The sequence below is a fragment of the Mercenaria mercenaria genome, chromosome 14 (assembly GCF_021730395.1).
Source record: "Mercenaria mercenaria strain notata chromosome 14, MADL_Memer_1, whole genome shotgun sequence".
NCBI classification, from domain to species: domain Eukaryota; kingdom Metazoa; phylum Mollusca; class Bivalvia; order Venerida; family Veneridae; genus Mercenaria; species Mercenaria mercenaria.
In genome coordinates, this window is record NC_069374.1 from 8,606,595 (window position 1) to 8,629,007 (window position 22,413).

At 33.8% G+C, this 22,413-nt stretch overlaps 1 protein-coding gene across 1 annotated transcript; it reads left to right on the forward strand.

The window, feature by feature from the left end:
- The first annotated feature begins 1,871 nt into the window (after window positions 1–1,871).
- Window positions 1,872–18,613, forward strand: LOC123526315 (sialin-like). The gene is made up of 12 exons (XM_045305407.2): window positions 1,872–2,069; window positions 4,542–4,799; window positions 6,851–7,032; window positions 7,285–7,536; window positions 8,266–8,353; window positions 9,127–9,222; window positions 9,754–9,890; window positions 10,600–10,749; window positions 11,979–12,111; window positions 12,440–12,681; window positions 13,019–13,156; window positions 13,457–18,613. Exons 2-12 carry the CDS (start codon window positions 4,745–4,747, stop codon window positions 13,562–13,564), a joined length of 1,581 nt encoding a protein of 526 aa, XP_045161342.2. The 5' UTR covers window positions 1,872–2,069; window positions 4,542–4,744; the 3' UTR covers window positions 13,565–18,613.
- The last annotated feature ends 3,800 nt before the right edge of the window (window positions 18,614–22,413 follow it).

Below are 22,413 nucleotides of genomic sequence, written 5' to 3' on the forward strand. Positions count from 1 at the left end.
CTAATAATTTATCCCAGTATCTTGATGAGGAAGTTATTGCAACTATATTGTCAGGGCGGATAAATTATTAAAAAGAAAATGTTTGAAGTTCATAGACTAAAGAAGAGTAGCAGAATTTCAACAAGTTTTACCTTAAGGGTAGTTGAATGCTATAGACCATAGCAAATATAGACTGAGCATCGGAAAGCTGAGGCAGAGACATAGGTTTTGGTGATCTACTGAGATAGAAGGAGAGTTCCATCTTATAGACGAGGTTCAGCGTTATTGGCGATGTACAGCTAAGGCATCAGGGTTATACCTATATGGTAGTTGAATGTTATAAGTGATAGCATATAGGCGCTGAGCATCCAGGAGTCAGGGCAATCTTATTGACTTGCAGCTTTAATTAATAGAACATAGGCTGAGCATCTATGCGATAGGACTCGTACGTTGTGGTTCAAAGGCATTGTCTGAAGGGAACTTCGACACAAAGACCAGTCAAGTTTTGTATCTCCAGCCTATATGAGTTTAAGCTGCTGGTTTTGAGTTGAAGATTGATAGTTGAAACACTGAATGATTTTTGCCTGATCCCTAAAATTATCTATCTCATTACTAAAATCATTTACAAATCATTGGTGCACGAATCACTTAGGCAAGGTAGCCAGAGGAAAACTTTATATATGAGATATTTGGTCTCACCAGCTATACGTTTTAACAAAGGACATTCTATATCGTTTGTCAGCTAGTCTAAGACATAGTCACCTTAGCGATTGGACCCATTTCAATCATTGTTCAAGATACTAAATGCGTAGGCACTTCCCTGGGTCATATAACTCGTATCCTGACAGAGACACTTAAACTTATTGTTACTGCGGATACGCCGATCCAGTGATGAAGTGGTAGTTTCACCAAATTAGCGGGTCGGTCACCAGGCTAAACAATGGAATGTCAAAATCCAACATGGCTGCCATCGTGAAAACACCGGTGACGCTTGCATTTCTGGCTTTGGTTTTGTGATAAATAATAGTAACATACCAGCAAGAACTTCTCCATTTGTAAATTATACATCCTCAGCACCAACATCATTGCTCATAAATTGTGTTCAATCTGTATTGCATAGGAAAAATGAAAACATTGTTCGACCGGTATGCTCAGGTTCGTCAACACTAAAATTTCTTGTACTTTCGTTAATGCTCTCGGGTGATATACTACTAAATCCAGGTCCAGCTGACAGTAAATATCCCTGCAGATACTGTGAACACCCCGTTACATGGTCCCACAACAGAGCTATATTTTGTTAGATTACGCAAGTACTGTCTGGGACCCCACCTCCAGAAAGACATAGACAAGATTGAGGGTGTACGTGTCTAACGATTAAATAGTGTTTCTAACACGATGCGTGAGCTGAAGTGGAAACCCTTAAAGGAGCACCGACGAGACCACCGCCTGGCATTCCTACCTGTTGGCCGTCCCCGCTGATGATTTCCTGGAATACAACCCACTGCAACAACGAAGATCAAATTCCAAATCAATCAAACAAGTGACAAGTAATACAGACATATACTAAAACTTATTTGTGCCTGAAACCATCCGCGATTGGAACTCATTACCGGACTCAGTTGTAACTTGTACCATATACGATACATTCAAACATGCTCTCTTGCACTAATAGATCGCGAGATTAACATCTAATATCAAGCGCGCGCACACATACACCCTCGATATTTTTTTTTGCTCATTTGTGGGATAATTTCGAGTATCCATACAGATACAGACCACGGAGGCGTATCCGGCGAATTACTACATTCGTACCTATTACTTATCCACTTCTTACATAATGTATATCGTCTATTCGTAACGATATATCGGGTAGCGAGATCGGTGTCAGATGATTGTTAAACAATATTTTTTACTTTTATTGTGTCTGATTTATACAATGCAGTCACCGCATCATTATGCCCACGTTGCGATGTAATTCAATCACAGCAACCAAAATCTTACAATGATATTACGGTGCAATGTAATTTAATTATATCATATATTTAGGTACTTTCATAGGGCAAGTTTATTTATTAATGGATACTTACAGGGTGAGTTTGCATATTTTATTATATCGTAATACTGAGCAAATAATGCGAAAATGTGAGATCTCCATCACAATTAATTAATACAACTGTATATACTTCTTTGATTTTTATGAATATCCTTATTCATTGGAACAGTCACGGTTGTACATTAGCACAAAGCCAGCTTAGCTCAGTAGGGAGAGCGCAGATCTACGGATCGCAGAGTCAAAAGATCGATCCCCGAGCGAGGCGTACGTTCTCCGTGAGATTTAATAAAAGACATTGTGTCTGAAATCATTCGTCCCCAACCTCTGATTCATGTGGGAAAGTTGGCAGTTACTTGGCAATGCGGAGAAGTACAGAAAACACTAATTAAGTTAACTGCCTGCTTATATAAACTAAAATACTGTTGAAAAACGGCGTTAAACCCAAAACAAACAAACATTAACGCACGCCATTTTCTCTCCTTGATTTTATTATGGGTTCCTCATGTAGCTATGGAAAGTCCCCTCTTGTCAAAGTTTCGATGTGACAGCAGAAGAGAGTGTTTTTTTTGTTTTTTGTTTTTTTTTGTTCTCAATAATTTTGAGTAAGTGTAAAGTGAATTGTACTGAGCACTATAAACGTGATTGCAGTACCATAATTTCTATTGTAGATTGCATATATCTTTTTATTTCAATGTAAGACAGGTTGGATAAAAAAAATTAAGATGGTTCCTGATGCACACACTAGAGTTATCCAGAAAGAAATGGTCATTCTAATGTTTGAACAGTCTTTTGATATTTCCTACAAAAAAAATGTGTAAGTCTTAGTGATATCAAAGGCTCAATTCCTTTGTTTTGGACCAAATTATGATATTTGATGATCACATTAAAATGTTCTTTCTTTACTTGTCGCTAGTCTTACTTATTAAGCGACGAAATATATATTGTTGTAGTGAATTAATAATTATCATATGATGTTCCTTTGGAACTTCTTGGTGGATTTCTGGAAAGTTTTGAGATATTTGGAATCTTTACGTGACAACTGAATAAAAACGAAAGTGGCAATATCAAACCGATATTTCGTTAAATTGCACTAAGGTTAGTAAATATTTTGCTAAATTTATTAATCTTTTTTCTTGCATTTGATTTCATATGAAATTTGCCTATACACCGAATAAATCAGCTTACCCGCCATTTTGTTATTTGTGCTCTCGGAGTCATTACCCTGGAGGCATATAATGTTCGGTCCGTTCGTCTTTCCTCACATATGCTTGTTTTCCATCAAATTCAATGAAACTTGGTATATACACTATCAACTTGAAGTGTTCATATGATTTGAATATTTTAATGTCCAGTTATCATATTTCGAGTTATGCCCACTTTTTGGCCATATTAAACTAGCTCAGTACCTTGTGTATGTATTATGTTATTAACAATACTTTGTTCTAAAGGTATGCTAACTCTCATAGCCCCGTGGCGATGGATTTCATCAGGAATGAGATATCAAGAGTGATTAATAAATTGCACAATCGACCGAAAATAAATTATGCATAAACTAACTTTCGAAAATGCCACAAATTGCAAATTAGCTGTTTAGTTCAGTTTAAATCGATTCAGACTACCGCGTACAAGTAAGACAGCGTAGTTAACATTAAAAAGGTTAAACATTGACTGCAAAACTTGTTTGAGTGCATAACTTTTACGTATCATATCCATTTAAATGACTTAATCATGAAACCTAATCGCCACAATCTGGCGCACAAAAAATTGCATTTGTTTATTGTTTTCGTAAAGAATCTTGCTATCAGTAACGATAGCAAGGGTATCATCAAAATTTAAGCTGCTCGTAATGTTATATATTTTTTTAGCGTCAGCCGTTTTTTTTTTCATATGGGTTCCATACGGCAGATTCTAAAAGGATGCCCAGAGAGTAATCACCGCTTTGTTTTATAATGGCAGATGAGATAAAATTATAAATTGTAAGCACTAGGCTCAACTAAATATTTTATCATCAGGTCTTGTTTTAAATCTAGAAATTTATCGAGATTGTATAGCGAACAGTGCAGAACAATTTCAGCCGCTATGTTAGTCTGTACTAGTTGCAAAAGTAAAATGAATTGCCGCCAACAGGCTAAATGTTAATTAAACCTTTAAAGAAACTTGAGAAAATTGACGTTGACTATCAAGATGATTGAGACATCAAAACTATGTAATTCTAACATTTCAAATGAAACTTTAAGTCAGTGCATGTAACACTTCATTGCGTTTAAGATATTAAAACATCGCGTAATTTAGCTGTTGATAGTGTACACATGTCAAAGTTTGGACCTGTGGACTTATTTATAGCTAAGAACTAAATAAAGTAGATCTACGATGACATGTGATTTTTTCATCTTTTGCAAACACATTTCTCTTCCACATGATGATAAAACACAAAACATTTATTTTAATGCATTCTGAAGACATTATCATTCTATATCAGAAAAGTTAAATTTATTACTTTTTGTTCAAGAAATGACCTAAGATCATGGCTGTAATCCTGTCGAAAAAGCAAAGACTGAACTTAGAGCAGGCATAAAACGTGGGGACATTTACGAAACAACCGGAGCATTATATAAACAACAATATAGGGACAATAAAGAGACCAGTTGTTCCGAAGAAAGCACATCATTCTGTCAGAAACAGTTTGCCAGCATTCCAACACAGAAATTCGATATGGATACAGACATCCGCCATGAAAGTATAGACAAAAAGTCTACCTGCTTTAAAGGTAAATTGATAAAATGATACTGATATCGTTGTTGCCTATCAATATAAATTATTTCATAAATTAGATCAACTTTTTCTCATGACAACATGAATTGAATGAGAAAGAACAAGCTACGAAAATGTAAACATAATACTTATTTCTATCAAATATTTGTAAAATATTTTATGTAATATCCTAAAAGAGGATACAAGCGTAGAGTAAAAACTTCGTAAACCAGTGCAAGCTTTTCGGTCACATGTAGTTGCTACAATTTTGGTTGGTGTAATGGCTACTCATCTGTGAGATCCCGTGATGCTGATTACCTAATACTTACACACGAAAAAAGACTGGCTGTTGCATTTTGTGTGCAACTTATCTAGTCATGTCTGTAAATGAAATGCTCTTGGTGCTCTGATTTTAGACATGGTATTTAGTAAATTGGTGTACTAATGCCACGGGTTGATCTTATATATCTTACTTTAATGTCTGGCATTTGTCATTAATTTTAACGCTTACCTCAACAAGCCATTATTCTAATAGTAGTACAATGCCTTGTCTATCTACATGAAAAACATAATATATGTCCGTGAGGTTAGCAGCACACAGCGTAGCGGCGTCAAGTGAGCAGCCCATTCGTGTAGCAGGGTGAAGTAAACGACCTAGGAGCCTAGCAGCATAAATTTAGCATTCTAGCAGAGCAGCCTACATCTACATTACAGTTACAGTTCCTAGCTAATATTCGAAAGAGCTTATGCTATTAATCAAATGAAATACATCTTATTCGTCATTTTAAGATTCACAAATATTTACGCCATAAATGAAATAATTTTCTGTAATTTCCCCTTTTTCATAATATTCTTGTAGTTTAGACTATATTGTAAAAGAACATTTATGATAACAACAATAAAAATGCAAAAGATAAATCTATTTAAGACTTTAAAAATCAGTTATCGGTGAGGTCACACAGTTAATCAGAAAATAAATGTTTGGTAATAGCTCTTTAGATCAGATTATTTTTTCAACTGCTAGGGCATGTAGTTATTTTAGTACTTTTCATCAAATTTACTGTACGTACTACAGGTAGTAACTTAATGTACAAAATTACTTTTATTAGGAGACCACATAAGGGCAAGAAATGTTCTCTTAACACAAAATGACTTTTTAAAAACAAAATAAGGAACTGAAAAAGAGATCTCTTAATGTAAGTGGTCTCTTAGTAGACGAGGTTTCTTAAGCAATTTTGACTGTATTACTGTTTTAGTTATCTGAATGTACTTTGTTTTATGAACGCTATAAAACAGGCTTATAAAATATTTTACTTTAAGTACATAACATTATGTCTCAAAATGAATTATGAATACAACTGCACGAAGTTTCAGAGCTGATATTTACCTGGTCTCCCCTGTCTCTTAGAACATTGTTGTCTACATTTTTATTTTGCGAAGGTCCGCTTTGAAAGGCTCTTTTCCTAATTTGTCATACTGACCGTGCAGTTTGATCTGAATCCATGTTTGACACGTCAGTTACTTAAATGACCTGCAATGATGATCAATCATGTAGGGCTTTACTGTGCTAGGCTACTATTCTGCTAGACCTTTATAGTGTTTTATTCATTTATTACGACATGAATGTTTATGCTTAGCAAAGTTTTGGAAATCTTGAAGCTCTTGACATGAGCGCTTTTGTGAGAAAACCAGCCATTCAACCTGATCTCAGTAACTGGACAAGACAACGTATAGAATGGATGATGGGCTGTTTACCGTACTCTGCTTGGCTCTTAGACTGCAAACTTAACGTTGTCGCTAGTCTGCTAAGCTGCAAACTTCGCGGAAATTAAAAATAAGTTAAGTGTGAGGTTGTCCTCTTTTCCTGCATCACCCTTTGTTACCACATACCAAATGATATATCTTTCATATGATACAATGTATTTGTATTTGAAGCATTCCGTTTGCTATATTTTTCATTTGAGTTATTCTTTGTGGTTGGTCTGCTTTTTGATGTATGGCCTGGCTGAGTTTGAAATGCTTCCAGTGAGTATAATTTTTCCTTGTATTTTTTTTTATAATTATAAGGGTCGTTCTGGTGCTCAAGTCGTTTTGTCCTTATCGTTATCGGCTTCTTTGGATTTATGAATCTATACGCCTTGCGGGTAACCATGAGTGTTGCAATTGTGTGTATGACAGGACCTGAGACTAACACCAGCAATACCAGCAGTTTTGCCAATGAGAATGTTTCAGAAAGTGATATGCCAGAGGTTTGTTGTGAATCATTTGCTACTTTTCAAATATCATAAAGCAAAATTTGAATCTGTTATTACATTTTTCTCTGACCTTACTAAATTGCATTAACAATTAAATATTAATGTGGTAAAACATAAATTAATATGACACCATTTGTCTAAATATATTCAAAGTAAATATAGAAATGATATACATAAATGTCAGTTAGCATTTTGTGTATTAGTCTTAAATTGGTGATATCTGACGATTGTTATGTACGAGTCTAGGTACAGGTATCAAACCAAGATGACAGGTTTGATTGGGACAAAGAAACTCAAGGACTTATACTTGGTTCCTTTTTTCTTGGATATGCACTAACACTTTTACCAAGCGGTTGGCTTGCGGGAAGATATGGCGGGAAACAATTATTCGGCTGGAGTATGTTTGTATGCGCTGTTGCAACATTATTCACACCATTGGCTGCGAGGACCAGTGTGGTTCTGCTTATAGTTATACGTGTTTTCACGGGACTATGTCAGGTAAAAATCAAGTAGGAAAATCTGTGGTCCACGAACGCAGCCTACTTAAAACGAAACCGTATTGCTGTGTTCGTATAAATATGTATATACTAGATATTTTCATACATCAAGGAAAACGATGACACAATGTCTTGAAACGGTCACGTAAATTTAAACATGTTAAACCTGCTCTCCTAACTTTCATGCTATATAAATAACGACTTTTTCCGCCAGGCGAATAACTAACAAATTGGTTTGGACAATTGGTATGTCATTTAATTCATGAAAATAAAATTGTGCACATGACAAACCGTTTATGCATAGACACAATGACTTTATTACAAGGATGATGAACAAGAACATGAAGGCCCTACGAAATAGGACAAAAGACAAAACATATATAAGTTACATTCGCTTGTTGAATATAATTTTGTACATGTAACATTTACCAAAATATGAGGCATATTTGATTAATATCGCCGAAGATGGAATCGCTTAATTCATAAATAATTTTAATTCGCTAAATTAAAAACTGATTGTGCAATGTTATCACGTTTGTCAATTAATATTAACACTAAATTAACAAAGAGGTTCAATTAATCTTAATAACGATCACCCAGTATGCAACTAGCCTGCCTGAAAACTATATTTCTGCTGACTGAAATCGTATCTGTTTTTGATAAAACCAGGACAAAAATGTAGTTAATAGTTTTTAAAGGACTTCTTGTGAATGTTTATTCATTTTTGTAGGGTGTAGGTTTTCCATGTATGCAAACGTTGCTGTCCTACTGGATACCACCGTTGCAAAGAAGTTCATCTGCAAGTTTTGTCTACACTGGTAAGACGTTATAAATGATTTATATTTTTGTTAGGAATGTAAAATATGTAATTAAAGATATATATAGTTTTCACCGTCTTCGCAACCAATTAACATTTGACTACTAAAGTAACGTGCAGTGAGTGTATTTTTCACTTATCTTTTTCTATTGAACACTTATGTATATATTGTAGTTGATTAATCTCTGTAATTATCATTTGGAATTTTTCATGTACGAACACCGAGTCTTCAAAGCATGCTTTCTCGACAAATATTAAATTCTAATAATGAAACAAAACACTTAAAGTGTTTTCTTTATATAGCTGAAAATCTTTATTTCTTAGGGATCGAGATTTTTACTTCGAGATAACAAAATTCGACTTAGAATGTTAGTTTGTCATGTTCTTTCGGGACGGGACTTTAAAATTAATGTCTTCGAGCCGGAATCTTGAGATAAGCGAGATCGAGATATCGACTTTCAACTGTATCTCGACATTTTGTCTACGGTGCATGTCTGGATCTGCATTTATTACAGGCTTTTAAATGGGATTTTTTTTCATTGTTACTTTAGCATTGTCGTTTCCTGAGAAAAAAAAAACTTATGGGTTTAAAACAAATGTAAATGGAGTTTAAGACGGGCCCTTGATCACCAAAACACTCTGAAGAACGAACAGCTACACCATTGTCTTTTGTTAGCTTTTTCCAGGTAGATCTTGATAGTAACATAGACGTACACGAATTAGAGAATTAATATGTACAGGCACACTATTAATTAAGATAATTCAATAAAACAGGGACTCAGATTGGTGTCATGGTAACATTTCCTGTCAGTGGTGTCCTGTGTGTCGATGGTTTCGATGGTGGTTGGCCTAGCATATTCTATGTATTTGGTAAGACTGATATGTTCTTATATAGGCTCTTACAGTAACTACGAAATAACATAAAACTGTCTAAGGAAAACCATTAAAATTAGTATTATATGGATTATATAACTGTATTATTACTTCTAAACACTTTATTTATTTGCATGCAATGCTACATACAGTACAACCTCTCAAGAGCGGCCCTCTCTTAAGCAAAAACCTCTCTAGGACAACATCATCAACATTTCCCTAAACTGAAATATACTATAAAATTTATCCCTCCAGAACAACAACCTCTACATAACAGTCAATATTTGTAATTCCAAAAGGGTGTTACTCTACAGAGGCTGCACTGTATATAAAAAGATAATTGTAATTTCATAAGAATAATCATTCTATATAGGATATGCTCAATTACCACAAAATGTATAAACTAGACATATTAAACTATCTCAATTTATGTTCGTTCAGATATAAACATAAAGCTCATAAACATCTAAAATTAAAATAACATTTAGATCAAACGTAATTTTCTTACAGTTTTTCATTTTACATCAGGTTCTCTTGGTGTAGTATGGTTTTTTGCTTGGATGTATCTCGTGTTTGACTCGCCAGTATTACATCCCAGGATCTGTGTGATGGAGAGGAAATATATTGTAGAACAACTTAAATCTGATATAGATATAAGTAAAAAGGTAGGAGATACAGCAGATGACGACATGACATATAAAACAACGTGTGTTGTCCCAAAGCTTCATTCTGAGATGAACCAAATGCTTTCACTGCAAAGTTGATACCTTACAGATAAAATAGGATTGTTATAATAATAGCTCGATCTGGGATGCAGTATTCGGCATAGTGGATTTTGCCAGATCGCATCTAACGATCTCAAGCGCCAAGTGTGACCCGTCCTTGCAAAATGGACGTGAGCCGAATATAAAATCCCAGATTAAGCTACTATTGTAGTAACCATTTTACTATATACCTCCTCGTTTTTGTTTGTTGTTTTGTTATCGAATGAAATCTTCAATATTTGTCGATGTAGATTAAATGTCTTTTATTCAAACAAACTTCTTTTAACTTATAATTTTAACTTATAATTATCGATTTCAACATACATTTTGTCCCCTGCTGGCCTCAAAAATGTATTTTTATGTGACTGGTTCAGATACCAATAAACCCGTTTCTAACTGTACATTAAGTGTACTTCCATGAATTTTTAGTGACGTAACAGAATTAGTAAAGCGTCATGGATAGTTGTTTTTAAATACTACATTTAGTTAGTATGTGTTTAAAAAAAAAATTGACATTATAAGAAAGTTGAATCTAGATTTTACTGAAACTGTATTATGCACACTTTATAATTTATGTTTGTACTTACTGATTACCTAGACTTGATTTCAGTCCTCGAGTACGCCATGGTCAAAGATACTTACATCACTACCTGTGTGGGCAATCATTGTTTCAGAAACTTGTGCTGAATGGGGAACATACAGCTTCTTGACCAATATACCGACCTATATGGAAGATGTTCTAAAGTTTGATAGCAAAAAGGTAATACGCCAAATTTTATTACATATACATTTTTTGAATGATTCGTTCTACATGTAACAGTTTTGAAAGTTTTCATATTCATTAACGTTAAACGAAACAGTTATGCTTATTATCCCACAATTACAACTAGCAAACTGTAACTTGAGACTCATTTTTGCATGATAATGGCCATCGCTGAAAAATATTCACATGCACGAAATGTTTTGACATATATATCTGATATATGATTCCCTTGGGAACGGATGCAAAACCTATTTTATGCTAGGAAATTCCTTTACTCATTTGAATTACACATCAAACATGGTCAATATAAGGCGCTGAAAATTACTTGGTGTTTATAAACACGTCATATATTATGTGTTAGAAATATTCAGTGAAAATGGCATATCAAAGATGGTCAAAAAAAAGAAGTAAAAAAACTAACTGTGCATCAACGTTATCTTGTGTTAGATTAAGAAATACAAGTATACAGCTTCGACAGCGGCCGCTGAAAGTAATTAGTATCTAAATGCGGATAAGCCTCAGCGACTGTCGCTGAAATAGATTTTTGTTTTGTCTGTATCTCGGAACAATCCAGACGTTGTTGTTGTACTTCTTGACCATCTAGCTCAACCATAAAGAAAGGGTACCATTGGAAGTAGAAAAAGGAAGCGAAAGGGGTCGGGGAATGTTGGGGATAGAGGATTCTTGTTTTCATAAATTAAGTATTAAACGTACTATGTAAGAAATCTGGATATTATTTTACATATGCCTGCCCGCTTAGCTCAGTAGGTAGAGCGTTGGTCTACGGATCGTGGGGTCGTGAGTTCGATCCTCGGGCGGGGCGTATGTTCTCCGTGACTATTTGATAAACGACATTGTGTCTGAAATCATTAGTCCTCCACCTCTGATTCATGTGGGGAAGTTGGCAGTTACTTGCGGAGAACAGGTTTGTACTGGTACAGAATCGAGAAACACTGATTAGGTTAACTGCCCACCGTAATATAACTGAAATACTGTTGAAAAACGGCGCTAAACCCAAAACAAACAAACAAACCTTGCAATAAACCGAAGAGAAAATAATATTCCAGAAATAAATCAACTTATATGTCTGACGAATTACATCCTTTGAAAACTCTCTCCTACAAAAATAAAAGGTGGCCCTATAAGATAATTTCGTCAAATAAAGTTTTTATCCTTAAACGAATAAATAGACTAATATAGTAGCTTTAATGCACTGAACGTTTTAGGCGGGATTTCTTGCTTCTCTACCGTATCTTGGCTTCTGGGTCGTTTCTAATGTGTCTGCTCATCTTGCCGACTTCCTTCGAGAACGAGGCTACATTTCTACTACAACAGCAAGGAAAGTCTTTAACAGCATAGGTAGGAAAAACTCGTATTTTGTCAATGATTATATGTGTATATGTTTTGTCATCTTATGTAAATCTTTAATCTTTCGTTATTAAGCCGATTTAAAATATTAAAGCACTGGTGATTACACACAAATCTTTCCGTTCTTGAAAACAAATTGCTTTAATGACTTTTCTGTCACCTTGAGATTGCTTTTTTAGTAAAATAGCGTATTTTAATTTTTCATTTGATTTCATTTCTTAATTTAAAACATACATATATGTTTGATACTTTCTGAAATATAAGAAAAACAGACTGTAAATAGTGATTTGTTACTGTTTCTTTATTTTCTTTCTTAAAGGCAACATCTTACCGGCAATAATTATTGTTATCATGGGAAATGTTGCCGACGACCCGGGTATTGCAGTTGCCATGCTGATTTTGGGTGTGGCTATGTCTGGATGCCAGTACGGCAGTGGATTTATAGTAAATCCTGTCGACATTGCACCAAGATATGCCGGTATTATTATAGGGATTTCTGCAACCACCGGTGCACTTGGAGGTTTCTTCGCACCCTTAGCAATTGGATTTATAACAGTCGATGTAATTACTACTTTTATCTTAACGTGAAAATGTTTGTCTCATTAAGCGTCGTTTAACCTTAACAGCTTTGAAACACTGTCTTTATCTTTTTTCTGCTTTTGAAATTAGTGTTTTTGTTTTGTTAGTTTTTTTATCATATAAATAAAACCTATTCTTAAAACCTATTGCAAACAAATTACAACTCTCTAGTTATGGAAACAACCTTAGAGGGAAAACATTGTTCATTTCATTCTCAAGTAAATGTCAAAAAGGTATAGAAAAATACAAATGTGTACATAAGTTAGAAAGAATGCATGATTGATTTTTGTGTATTTCATTTTTGTTTTTATTGTTTTAGAAAACAAAAGAGCAGTGGAAAACAGTATTCTATATTACGGCTGCAATCTACACATTTGGTGCAATATTCTACATCATTTTTGCTTCGGGTGAATTACAGGATTGGGCTCGGGATGAAGATGATAACCAAGATATTAATGTAAGCGATAAAAGTACAACCCCTGAAGTAAAAATTGATGACGAGCAAGTAACTCATATGTAGAAATCAGTATGCACAATATACAAAAAGTAACATGTTTTTGCAAGTGGAATGGGTTCGTCCTGTGAAAGGGGTGTATGAATGTGGAAACAGTAAAGGTTACTAAGTGCAACTGAGGAAATTTATCGTTGGGATCAACGTCACAAAGACAATATGTAGCCTAATTGTACGTCACATGGCGGCATTCTAGTTTTTGACTGCGTAAGAAGACGCTAAATGCCTCTCCAAAAATTGTTTCAGGCATGGACGTGCACTTGGGTAGAACCACACACCTTTCGTGAGCTTTCTGGTTGGCTTCCCGGCATGAAGAATTCTACATTCCTAACGAGATTTTGCCAATATTGGTGACGGGCAGGTGATTCAAAGACCTTAAGATTCTCCATTGCACGGAGAAAATTATGTTTAAAATGTGAAAACAATGTATTTCAGTATTGTTTCTAAACTGTCGTGAAAATAGAGGAAAATGTAATGAAATATTGTTTGCATGCCAAAGAGAACTTTACATTAACTAATATAATAAACAGGTTTGAAAATGAAGTATTGAAATGTTAAAATTGTTAATTGCTGTCAAATATTTCTAAATGCACATGTATTATATATATCAATATCTAGTACCTTTTAGTTGATGATAAAATACATGAACTTTATTTGTATAATAATATGCACCATGAAAGTAAATTTGACTGTCTGTAACCATTTGAGTAGTTGGCCCCTTAAACCGGCTTGATCTTTCTTAAGTGGCAGTTAAGTTTGAAGCTTGAGTTTGGAATTGAGAGATTCGAGTAATCCCTGTGATCTTCACTTTTTAGCCATAAATATTCACACACAAATGAGACCCCCACCCCCCCACCCCAATTTTGATAATAGGCTTAAGTAGAAAAACACCGACAAACATTTAAACAATAACATAATTTAAAAAAAAAAATTGAATTATGAAGTAAACAAATCAAACTGTAGTTTTATATAATCTGGTATAGTTGTTTAGTTCACAAATTCAATTCATACAAAACTTATCAATTAGTTATGCCACTTTTCAAAAAGAAATAAAAATCTGTGTATGAAAAGAATTGGAACAACTGCCTTACCCTTGCATGACCGTAAGAGGCGACTAATGGGGTCTTAACAGTTGATTTTGCAGTAACTCTGTGATTCCAGCAGGTATGCAAATTTTGATTCCATACCTCATGTTTTTATTTCGATGTAAATGAGATGTGGAACCAAAATTTGTAGTCCTGTGTGGCGCCATATAACCTATACTGATGAGCTGTGTAGGTATTAGAGTAATGGAAATGGTAATATTCAAACACATGTACAATTATTTACATTCAAATATTTTAATTTACCCATCACAGTCTGGGTTTCTTACAGGTCATTCAACTGTTTATTAGCTCATTGACATATCATCTGATGTGTGAATCATTCGATAAAAACAATTTTCTGCGACATATCTAAAGCTTTTGACAGAGTTTGGCATCGTGTTCTTATCTTTAAACTTAATACGGTATTAATATTGAACTCTTACAATGGACCACTGACTATCTCTCTGAAAGAAAACAGTCTGTTTTTGTAGGTTCTGAATTATCTAAAATACTTGATATCTCAGCCAGTGTTCCTAAAGGCTCCTTTTGTTTGTAGCAGCAGTTATTTGGCTGTTTCATCTAGCGACACACATTATATCGAAATGACTTTAAACCGTGATCTCTAAATCATTGATAAATGGTCTAAGCAATGGCTAGTAAAATGGAAAAAGTGGAAAATGTTGCAGGCTCGGTTCGACGCTAGTGGAATTGCATGCTACGGTCTACGCCCTCTAGCCCCGGGTTGAGCTGAACTCAACATTTACACATGCCTAAAGTACAGAAAACAACTTAGAGACATCCGCAGATGTGTTCATACGGCGGTACACATGGAACCTTCAATGCAACACTAGTGTGTAATTCCATGAAAAGCGTTGTATGGTCCCCAGTCAAAATAATGGGTTTGCCCTAACTGAGAAAACAATTGGTAGAACCAAACAAACTGGAATTTAGAAAGGGGATCTGAGGTTATGGAGCTTCCATATCACAGGAACTGCCAAAAGACAAAATTAAAATGCAGGCACCATATCCAAGAGGTGATTATACAATACTCAAAGCTATGAAAGAGGGAGTATTGGAACCACCCAGGAGTATGAAGCCGCTAGCAGAGAAAAAGGGTTCAATCAACTCTCTGATCAAAGAAGTAGGTTGGTTTCTCTTTCAGACAGGCGAAAAAATCAGAAGTTGGTTACGGTCTACAAAGCAAACAAATGGTCTTCTCTTACAATACGTTGAAACTATTTGCCCTTTATTAGTAACAGATACGAAAAATTATTCATTAAGGAATAGCAACAATTACACAACAGAAAATCGACGTACAAAGGCATACAATAAATCATCTATACCTGCTGCAACCGACTTATGGTTGCTGTTCGCGATTCAAATTGATTAAAAATATTTAAATCAAAAATGAAAGAGAAAAATAAAGCACCACAAGTAACACATTTTGTTCGGAAACACTTTTTCGGATACATGCATGCCTAAGAAATAATTGTAGTAACTTACATGATAGTCTGTTCAAAAGCTATTTAAGAGAAAAGTCGACAAGCAATTGTGGATACTTTGTTAAAAGATGCTGAACATTACCTATTTCACTGTCCCATATTTAAACTTCAACGCATTATACTGAATCTTTCATCCGCTTAATGTTGATTTGTTACTTTACGGTAGTGATGTGTTAGACGTTGAAAATAATAAATATTTACAGCTGTTCAAAAGATTATTAGAACTACGAAACCTTTTCACAACACTTGACTTTATTTACTCTGTGCTTACGCCCTGATGTCACTACTTCGAAAACGTATGTAGGCAGAAACGAATCTATTGATTATGGGATGGGGATACTTCTTGGCTTGATCCTAACGCCTTATCAATAGTTATATACATTTTTATATGTATTTGTTAAAGTTACCGTACAAATTACTATGTTCTTAAAACAGCATTTTGTGTCTTTTATATTTTGTATTTCAATCAATCTAGAATAAGAATATATCGTTTCGATAATGATGGCCATTTTTTGGAAATTAATGGAGACGGAAAAAAAATACAATATGAATATTATTTCAAATATGAATTATCACAAGATGTGAAACATATGTACACTAACGCATAAAATTGTTACGACAAATTGACAACAATTATAGGTTTACATCCTGTATAATAATTTTTTTTTGCAATTTATTGCTATTGTTGAAATATATTCATTTTCATCAAAAAATAACAAGTCTAATTATGAAAACTTAATTTAGCATATAGTTAATACATTATTTTTCTTCTGTATAAATAAAATATCCAAATTCTATGTTCTGTTACATTTTAACACATAATAAGGAATTAGGCTTATATTTGAATGTAATAAGTTTATATCTAATGTTTTGGAAAGATACGTACATCTATGTTAATATTTTAAGATATTATACATATGCATAGGTAATTATGTATATTCATTCTATCTTTAGTGTACCTGTACATTTCTATAAAATGCCTTTCTGTATTGTATTATATTGTTATAAGCAGGTGGTTAGTATCAAATAAACATTTTGTCATTGTCATTGTCATTGCCATTCTAGCATAAAAACTTTTTGGGGTGTTTTGACAGGAAAGAAAAAGTGTGTTCACAGAGAGACTTTCGCGCTAACGTGCTGTTAAAACACATTTTTATATATGCGCGAAAAGCCTAAACGTATATTCTTTTATTCTAAGCAGATACTTTGAACATTTTATTTGCTGAAAAATGATGCGAATCAATTACAAGGAATATACGGATTTGCGCAGATCTCTTTGCTCATTGGCAAACATCTCTTAAATAAGCATTGGGATAAATACATTTCATTTCACGATATCATAGGTCACATATGTACTTACAACTCTGAGAAATTTCATTTAAATCTAAACTGTCGAAAAGTTCTAATTTGGAAAATGTTATCATAATTATGATTTCCCTCTAGGCTCTCATTATAAAATTTTGTGTGAGGCTCAAATATTTTAAATCAGTCTAGCAAAAAAATCAAGCACACGACCCTTTCTTTTTTATTTGCTGTATTTTCTATTAGTAAGTATATTCTGAAGTTTTGAAAATAAGGGTTTAATCAAATTCTACATTATAGAAATGAAATTGGTCCAATCCTTGCAGAACTACCTTAAATGTGCAGTTATATAATTGCAGTTTGCAAAGTCCCGACTGAAAGTAGCTGTACAAAGAAATACATTTGAAATATGGAGGTGAATAGAGTAGATAATTTTACCTGTAATTTTCCAAATACGTTGTAACATGTTTAGGTTATGTTTAACTAATATTTCAAATATTCATGTATGGGAAAGGTTAGTTTTAAATATCAATTTATTACCAGAAGAATGATCTTTTCTTATAAAACTTAACATCACTCAAAACTTGTTTTCAAAATTGACCACTTCATTTAATAAAATCAATGTTGCCACATTGAGCATGCATTAAATAGACAAAAATTTTCTATGTAATAAAATTGTATGTATAAATGATGTTTAAAACTGCCTTAAAATTTTAAGATGGATCTCATACGCAGAATAATGTTCGAGTTCATGATTTGGAAATAGCCATTAAATCCTTTTAGAGCTTGTCCAAATCAATTTAATAAAGGCTTGATTTTGTTATTCTAGAATTGATGAAATTAGGCGCTGCTATTTTACGGATAGTTCTCCAGCTCTTTCAGCAGAATACAGCATTTTCCTCATTTTACATGTCATTGATAATTTCTAAAATTGCTAAATGTAACTGTTGCACACATATTACAGTACATACCCAGGATTTAAGGGGAACAACTCTGAATTGACCAATTATCCAATGCTACCATAAACGTGGTGACCAAAAGTGAAAGAACTATTTAATAACCCTTTTCAATATGTGATCAGGCAGAAAAAATATAACATACATTTGTTTAAAACTCTATGCTACAGAAATAGAATATATACACATTTCTCATGACTGACAGTTGTTTTGTAGGTAGTACTGAGGTCCTGTCAGAAAGTTTAGGTGCATCAAAAAAAAAATACACCGATTTAATTCAAGAAATTTTATGACTAATAAATTGTTACAGCAAATATGAACTTTTACTTTTTAAGGTATTTCATGACAGTGACGATATTTTCATTCAAACAAACCTTGAATTATATAAGATATAAATCCGACAGGACAATTTGAAAAAAGCAAAAAAAAACAAAACAAAATGACAAAAATGGTAATCAGTTTATGTAGATTCTTTGTTATATTCATAATTTTATTTCATTGATTTAAAGGTGTTTCTGGTGGTTCGTTTAATTTGAAACAATCCTCTGCATTTTTGGGGAATGCCGTTACATATAGTGCAACACAAAGGGTCGCTATCATGAAATATAAAGTTAACGTTGCAAGCAATATAAAAAAATAACTTTAGAAATCCATAGAAGTGTTCAACCCACATAACATTATTTACAGTTATATAACTATAAAAAACGATTTTCAGTGAGAGTCTCCAATTATAAAGAAATATCGGGCCCCTGTTTTTCCGTATGCTCCACAATAAACATTGTACTCTAAGCTTGGGGCAACTAATAGCTACGCCCGCCGCTCATTCTGCTATAGTATAGTAAAGTATAGGTTTATTTGGCAAACTTTGGCACATATTCTACACGCGTTGTTTCTTCTCGTGAGTGGAACCACTGTTCAAATGATGTATTTTTGCTAGTACGCAGACAACTTAGGCCTAGCTGTAAAGTCAATTGAAAACAACTGACATAAATGTCAGTAAAAGTTCGCTAAAGTTTAGAGACTCGAACAAAACGATACGAATCTATTATCATTTCGCTTCCGATTTCTGTATGTTAATAAAATATGTGTGAAGAACATGGGATCACAGAACGCAACCATGCAACAACCTAATATTATTATGTTTATTTTTAAAAATGGACACGTGAGGAGTACATCATTTGTACAACTAGAATACTAACGCAAACTGTTTATAGTACATATTACAGTCGAAATATTTCGCCAACAAAAAATCACAACCAAACATTTTGGATTAATGTGTTAATGTACACTTCCTTTTGTGGCTAAACCTTGACAACAATGTATAATATTCGTTAGTTTAGGCTGAAAAACGAACGAATATATATTTTGATTTCAGTGTTATAAATATGTTGCGACATGGGAAAAGCAAAATAACAACTAGAATGTTATTCAAAATGGAGTAGGATAAAATTGAAATAATATAACCCTTTAGAAATCAACAGAACAAACAGTGAAAATTGCAGACTCGGTTTGATTGAGTGTTTCATGAACAATTATGGAAAATTCAACACAGCCCACACCCCTTAGCATCGGCTTAAGCAGTATTCAATCTTTAAATTTTAATGAGTTGAAATCAAAGATCCCGAAGGACCAGAAAATATAACAACACTGAGATGAAGTCGGGGCGACTTTTTACGGCCGACACACCAGTTGCTGTTGTGAAGTAAATAAAATCTGAAAAGAAGATCCCTCTGAAACACTGTGGTTAACGGTTTACTACAAGTACGTTTATATGTGATAAAAAGTCGTACGATATATAGTTAAATTCTTACCTTGAGATCCGTGTGTCTTTCGGAGGTATCAGGACTAGATAGCGGAAACGCCTCGTGTTGCTCCTTATATAGCTACAATGTCCGATTTCCCACCAAACACACGAGAATGCCGTGCCATGCGTGCAAATTTGGGCTGTTTATGTATAAGTTAAGGTGATTTTTCATGTTAAAAATAGTAACAAATTCAATTATTGCCCGTAAGTATTGACTGGGCACTCATTAATCTTCGCCAATATGTTCGGGCGTTTTCGTTATTTTACGCGATATTTGTGTCCTGAAAATATCTAGATTTATCAAAATAATCAATTAAGAGATCCAACGGCACAGTGGCGTAGTGTTAAGCGCTCCAACTTGCAAACACGTTACCATGGGTTCGAACACTTTTCTAACCATTTTTCAAAATATTATTCCTTTTGTTTGTATTTGTACTTATGATTATATATATTTCTTGCGCATCATTTCATTTTGCATCGCTAATATCTATTCTTTGGCCAGACAGAGGACTCGAACACACAACTCTGAGATTAGTGGTAAAACGGTTTGTCCGCTTAGCTATATCTGCACATGATACATGATGGTATATAATTGGCTTTTCAAAAGTTATATCGTTGTTTAGGTTCGGACACGGAAAATTAATTTACGGAAACATACGGAATATTCATAAGTGCCAGGTCAATACTTACGGACAAAACAGTTCGTTTTCGTAAACATCGTGTTTGTAAACATTAAAGAATGCGTTTTGTAACCTTAACTCGGGGTTCCATACTTTAGTGTGTCTGGTATAAGAAAAACGTGAGCTCAAGCTAAACCAAGACGTAATAAAAAAAAAAGTAGAAAGGTCATTTTGAAAGTAGAGAAATTTTGGTTTGAAAACGTGTAAACACGGATGACCTAGTAATCGAACTGTAAGAAACAAATTCCTTTCAATTAAAGTTTCTTTCTTTCTGTCTTTCATATTTTTTTTATTTGATTCAATGTTATCTACGTTTAAAGTAGTAGATATCTGAATCGACAAAACCTAAGTTGAATAGAAAACGTGACATTCAGACATCACATCACACTGCACATTTTCAGGGCATTTTTACTTACATTTCATAAAACAAAAATATACAGTTTTTTTTGTTGTTGTTGTTTTTTTCTTACTATTTTGATTTTTTAATATTTTTCTTCTCTTGTAGTTATAAAACTGGTTTGCAAATCCGTCTTTGAACAAAAAATCTAGTTTATTTTTTCCGAATCCAGGTTTAAAATTAGCCAATTGCAATGCCACATTCTAAGACTCGTATAAATATTATATATTATTAATATTATTTTTCTGATGATTTTTTAAAAAAAGAAAGAATAGCTTGAATGCTGATTAGATAAATATCTGAATTCTGAACATGTCATCATCAACGTTTAAAATCTTAAACTTAGACTTAAAATGCTTTCGCTTTGCTCTCTCATGCTTAATTTAGCACGTCAAACAGACAGTAATAATACTTTACATGAATAGTCATGCTGTACATGTAGCTACGGAAAACTTTGCAAAATTTAGCTGTAAAATTATGGGAACTTGAATATTTATTATTTCAATCTATGAACGTTGATGAATATGGTTTGATCTAAACAACTAGAATTAAGTTAGTAGATCAGTTAATCTACAGGTCATGTTTGTAAACTCAACCAAACCGAGTCTGCTATTTATTTGGTTGGTTGCAGTCTATGTCCAAAGGTACTTCTTTTAGATTTAAATTTATATATTAAAGGAAAATCCAACTTGATTTTATCACAACAATTAATTCAAGTTACTTGACAAAGAAAAGACAAATGTGTATTCACACAACCGGTAACCGTTTCAGAATGCTATAATGTAACTTAATAAATTTAATAAAATATTCAAGCTTTAAGCTAGAGCGTTGCCATTTCACTGAAACGTTACATTAACAAGAATATTTTGAGGAAAACACGTCTGTTTAGAGAATTCAAATCATATTAAGCGTTACTTTCTTCGTTAGTTTTGCAATTCGCTATCTGTCGCTAATACGAAACTCAAATATTATATGTCATAAGAACCATTGGAAGCAAAGTACATAACAAAGAACAAAGCAATATAATCTTGATTTGAATCGGTTGAAAGGTCCTTTCATCAAAGGTTAACCACCTCGGTAACCTAGTGGTAGAGCGTCCGCTTCAAGTGCTGGAGGTCGTGGGTTCAATCCCTGGCCGCGTCATACCAAAGACGTAAAGTGTTACTAGTGGCTTCCTCGCTTGGCGCTCAGCATTAAGGAGATAATGCCAGTACTGGTTATCCCGGTGTCGGTATAATAACACTGGTGGGTTATCATGTCACGTGGCAACGGCGTGATATTCCAGTGAGGCAGCACTATAAAGTTGGGCATTGTGCTTGCTACAAGAAGACACCTTCGTTTATATGACTGAAAAATTATTGAAATGTAATGAGATATGAAGACGAAGCAAGTGAAACTACATATTCAGTAAGCTTCATCAAATTCACCAGAATCTGACTGATCAACATGAAGGATAGTTTTACCTATCACAAGTTCT

Coding starts and splice junctions, on each gene's coding strand:
- LOC123526315 (XM_045305407.2), top strand. CDS start 4,745: ATGGATACAGACATCCGCCATGAAAGTATAGACAAAAAGTCTACCTGC. Junction 8,354..9,126: donor TGCAAGTTTTGTCTACACTG/GTAAGACGTTAT, acceptor TCAATAAAACAG/GGACTCAGATTGGTGTCATG. Junction 9,891..10,599: donor ATATAGATATAAGTAAAAAG/GTAGGAGATACA, acceptor ACTTGATTTCAG/TCCTCGAGTACGCCATGGTC.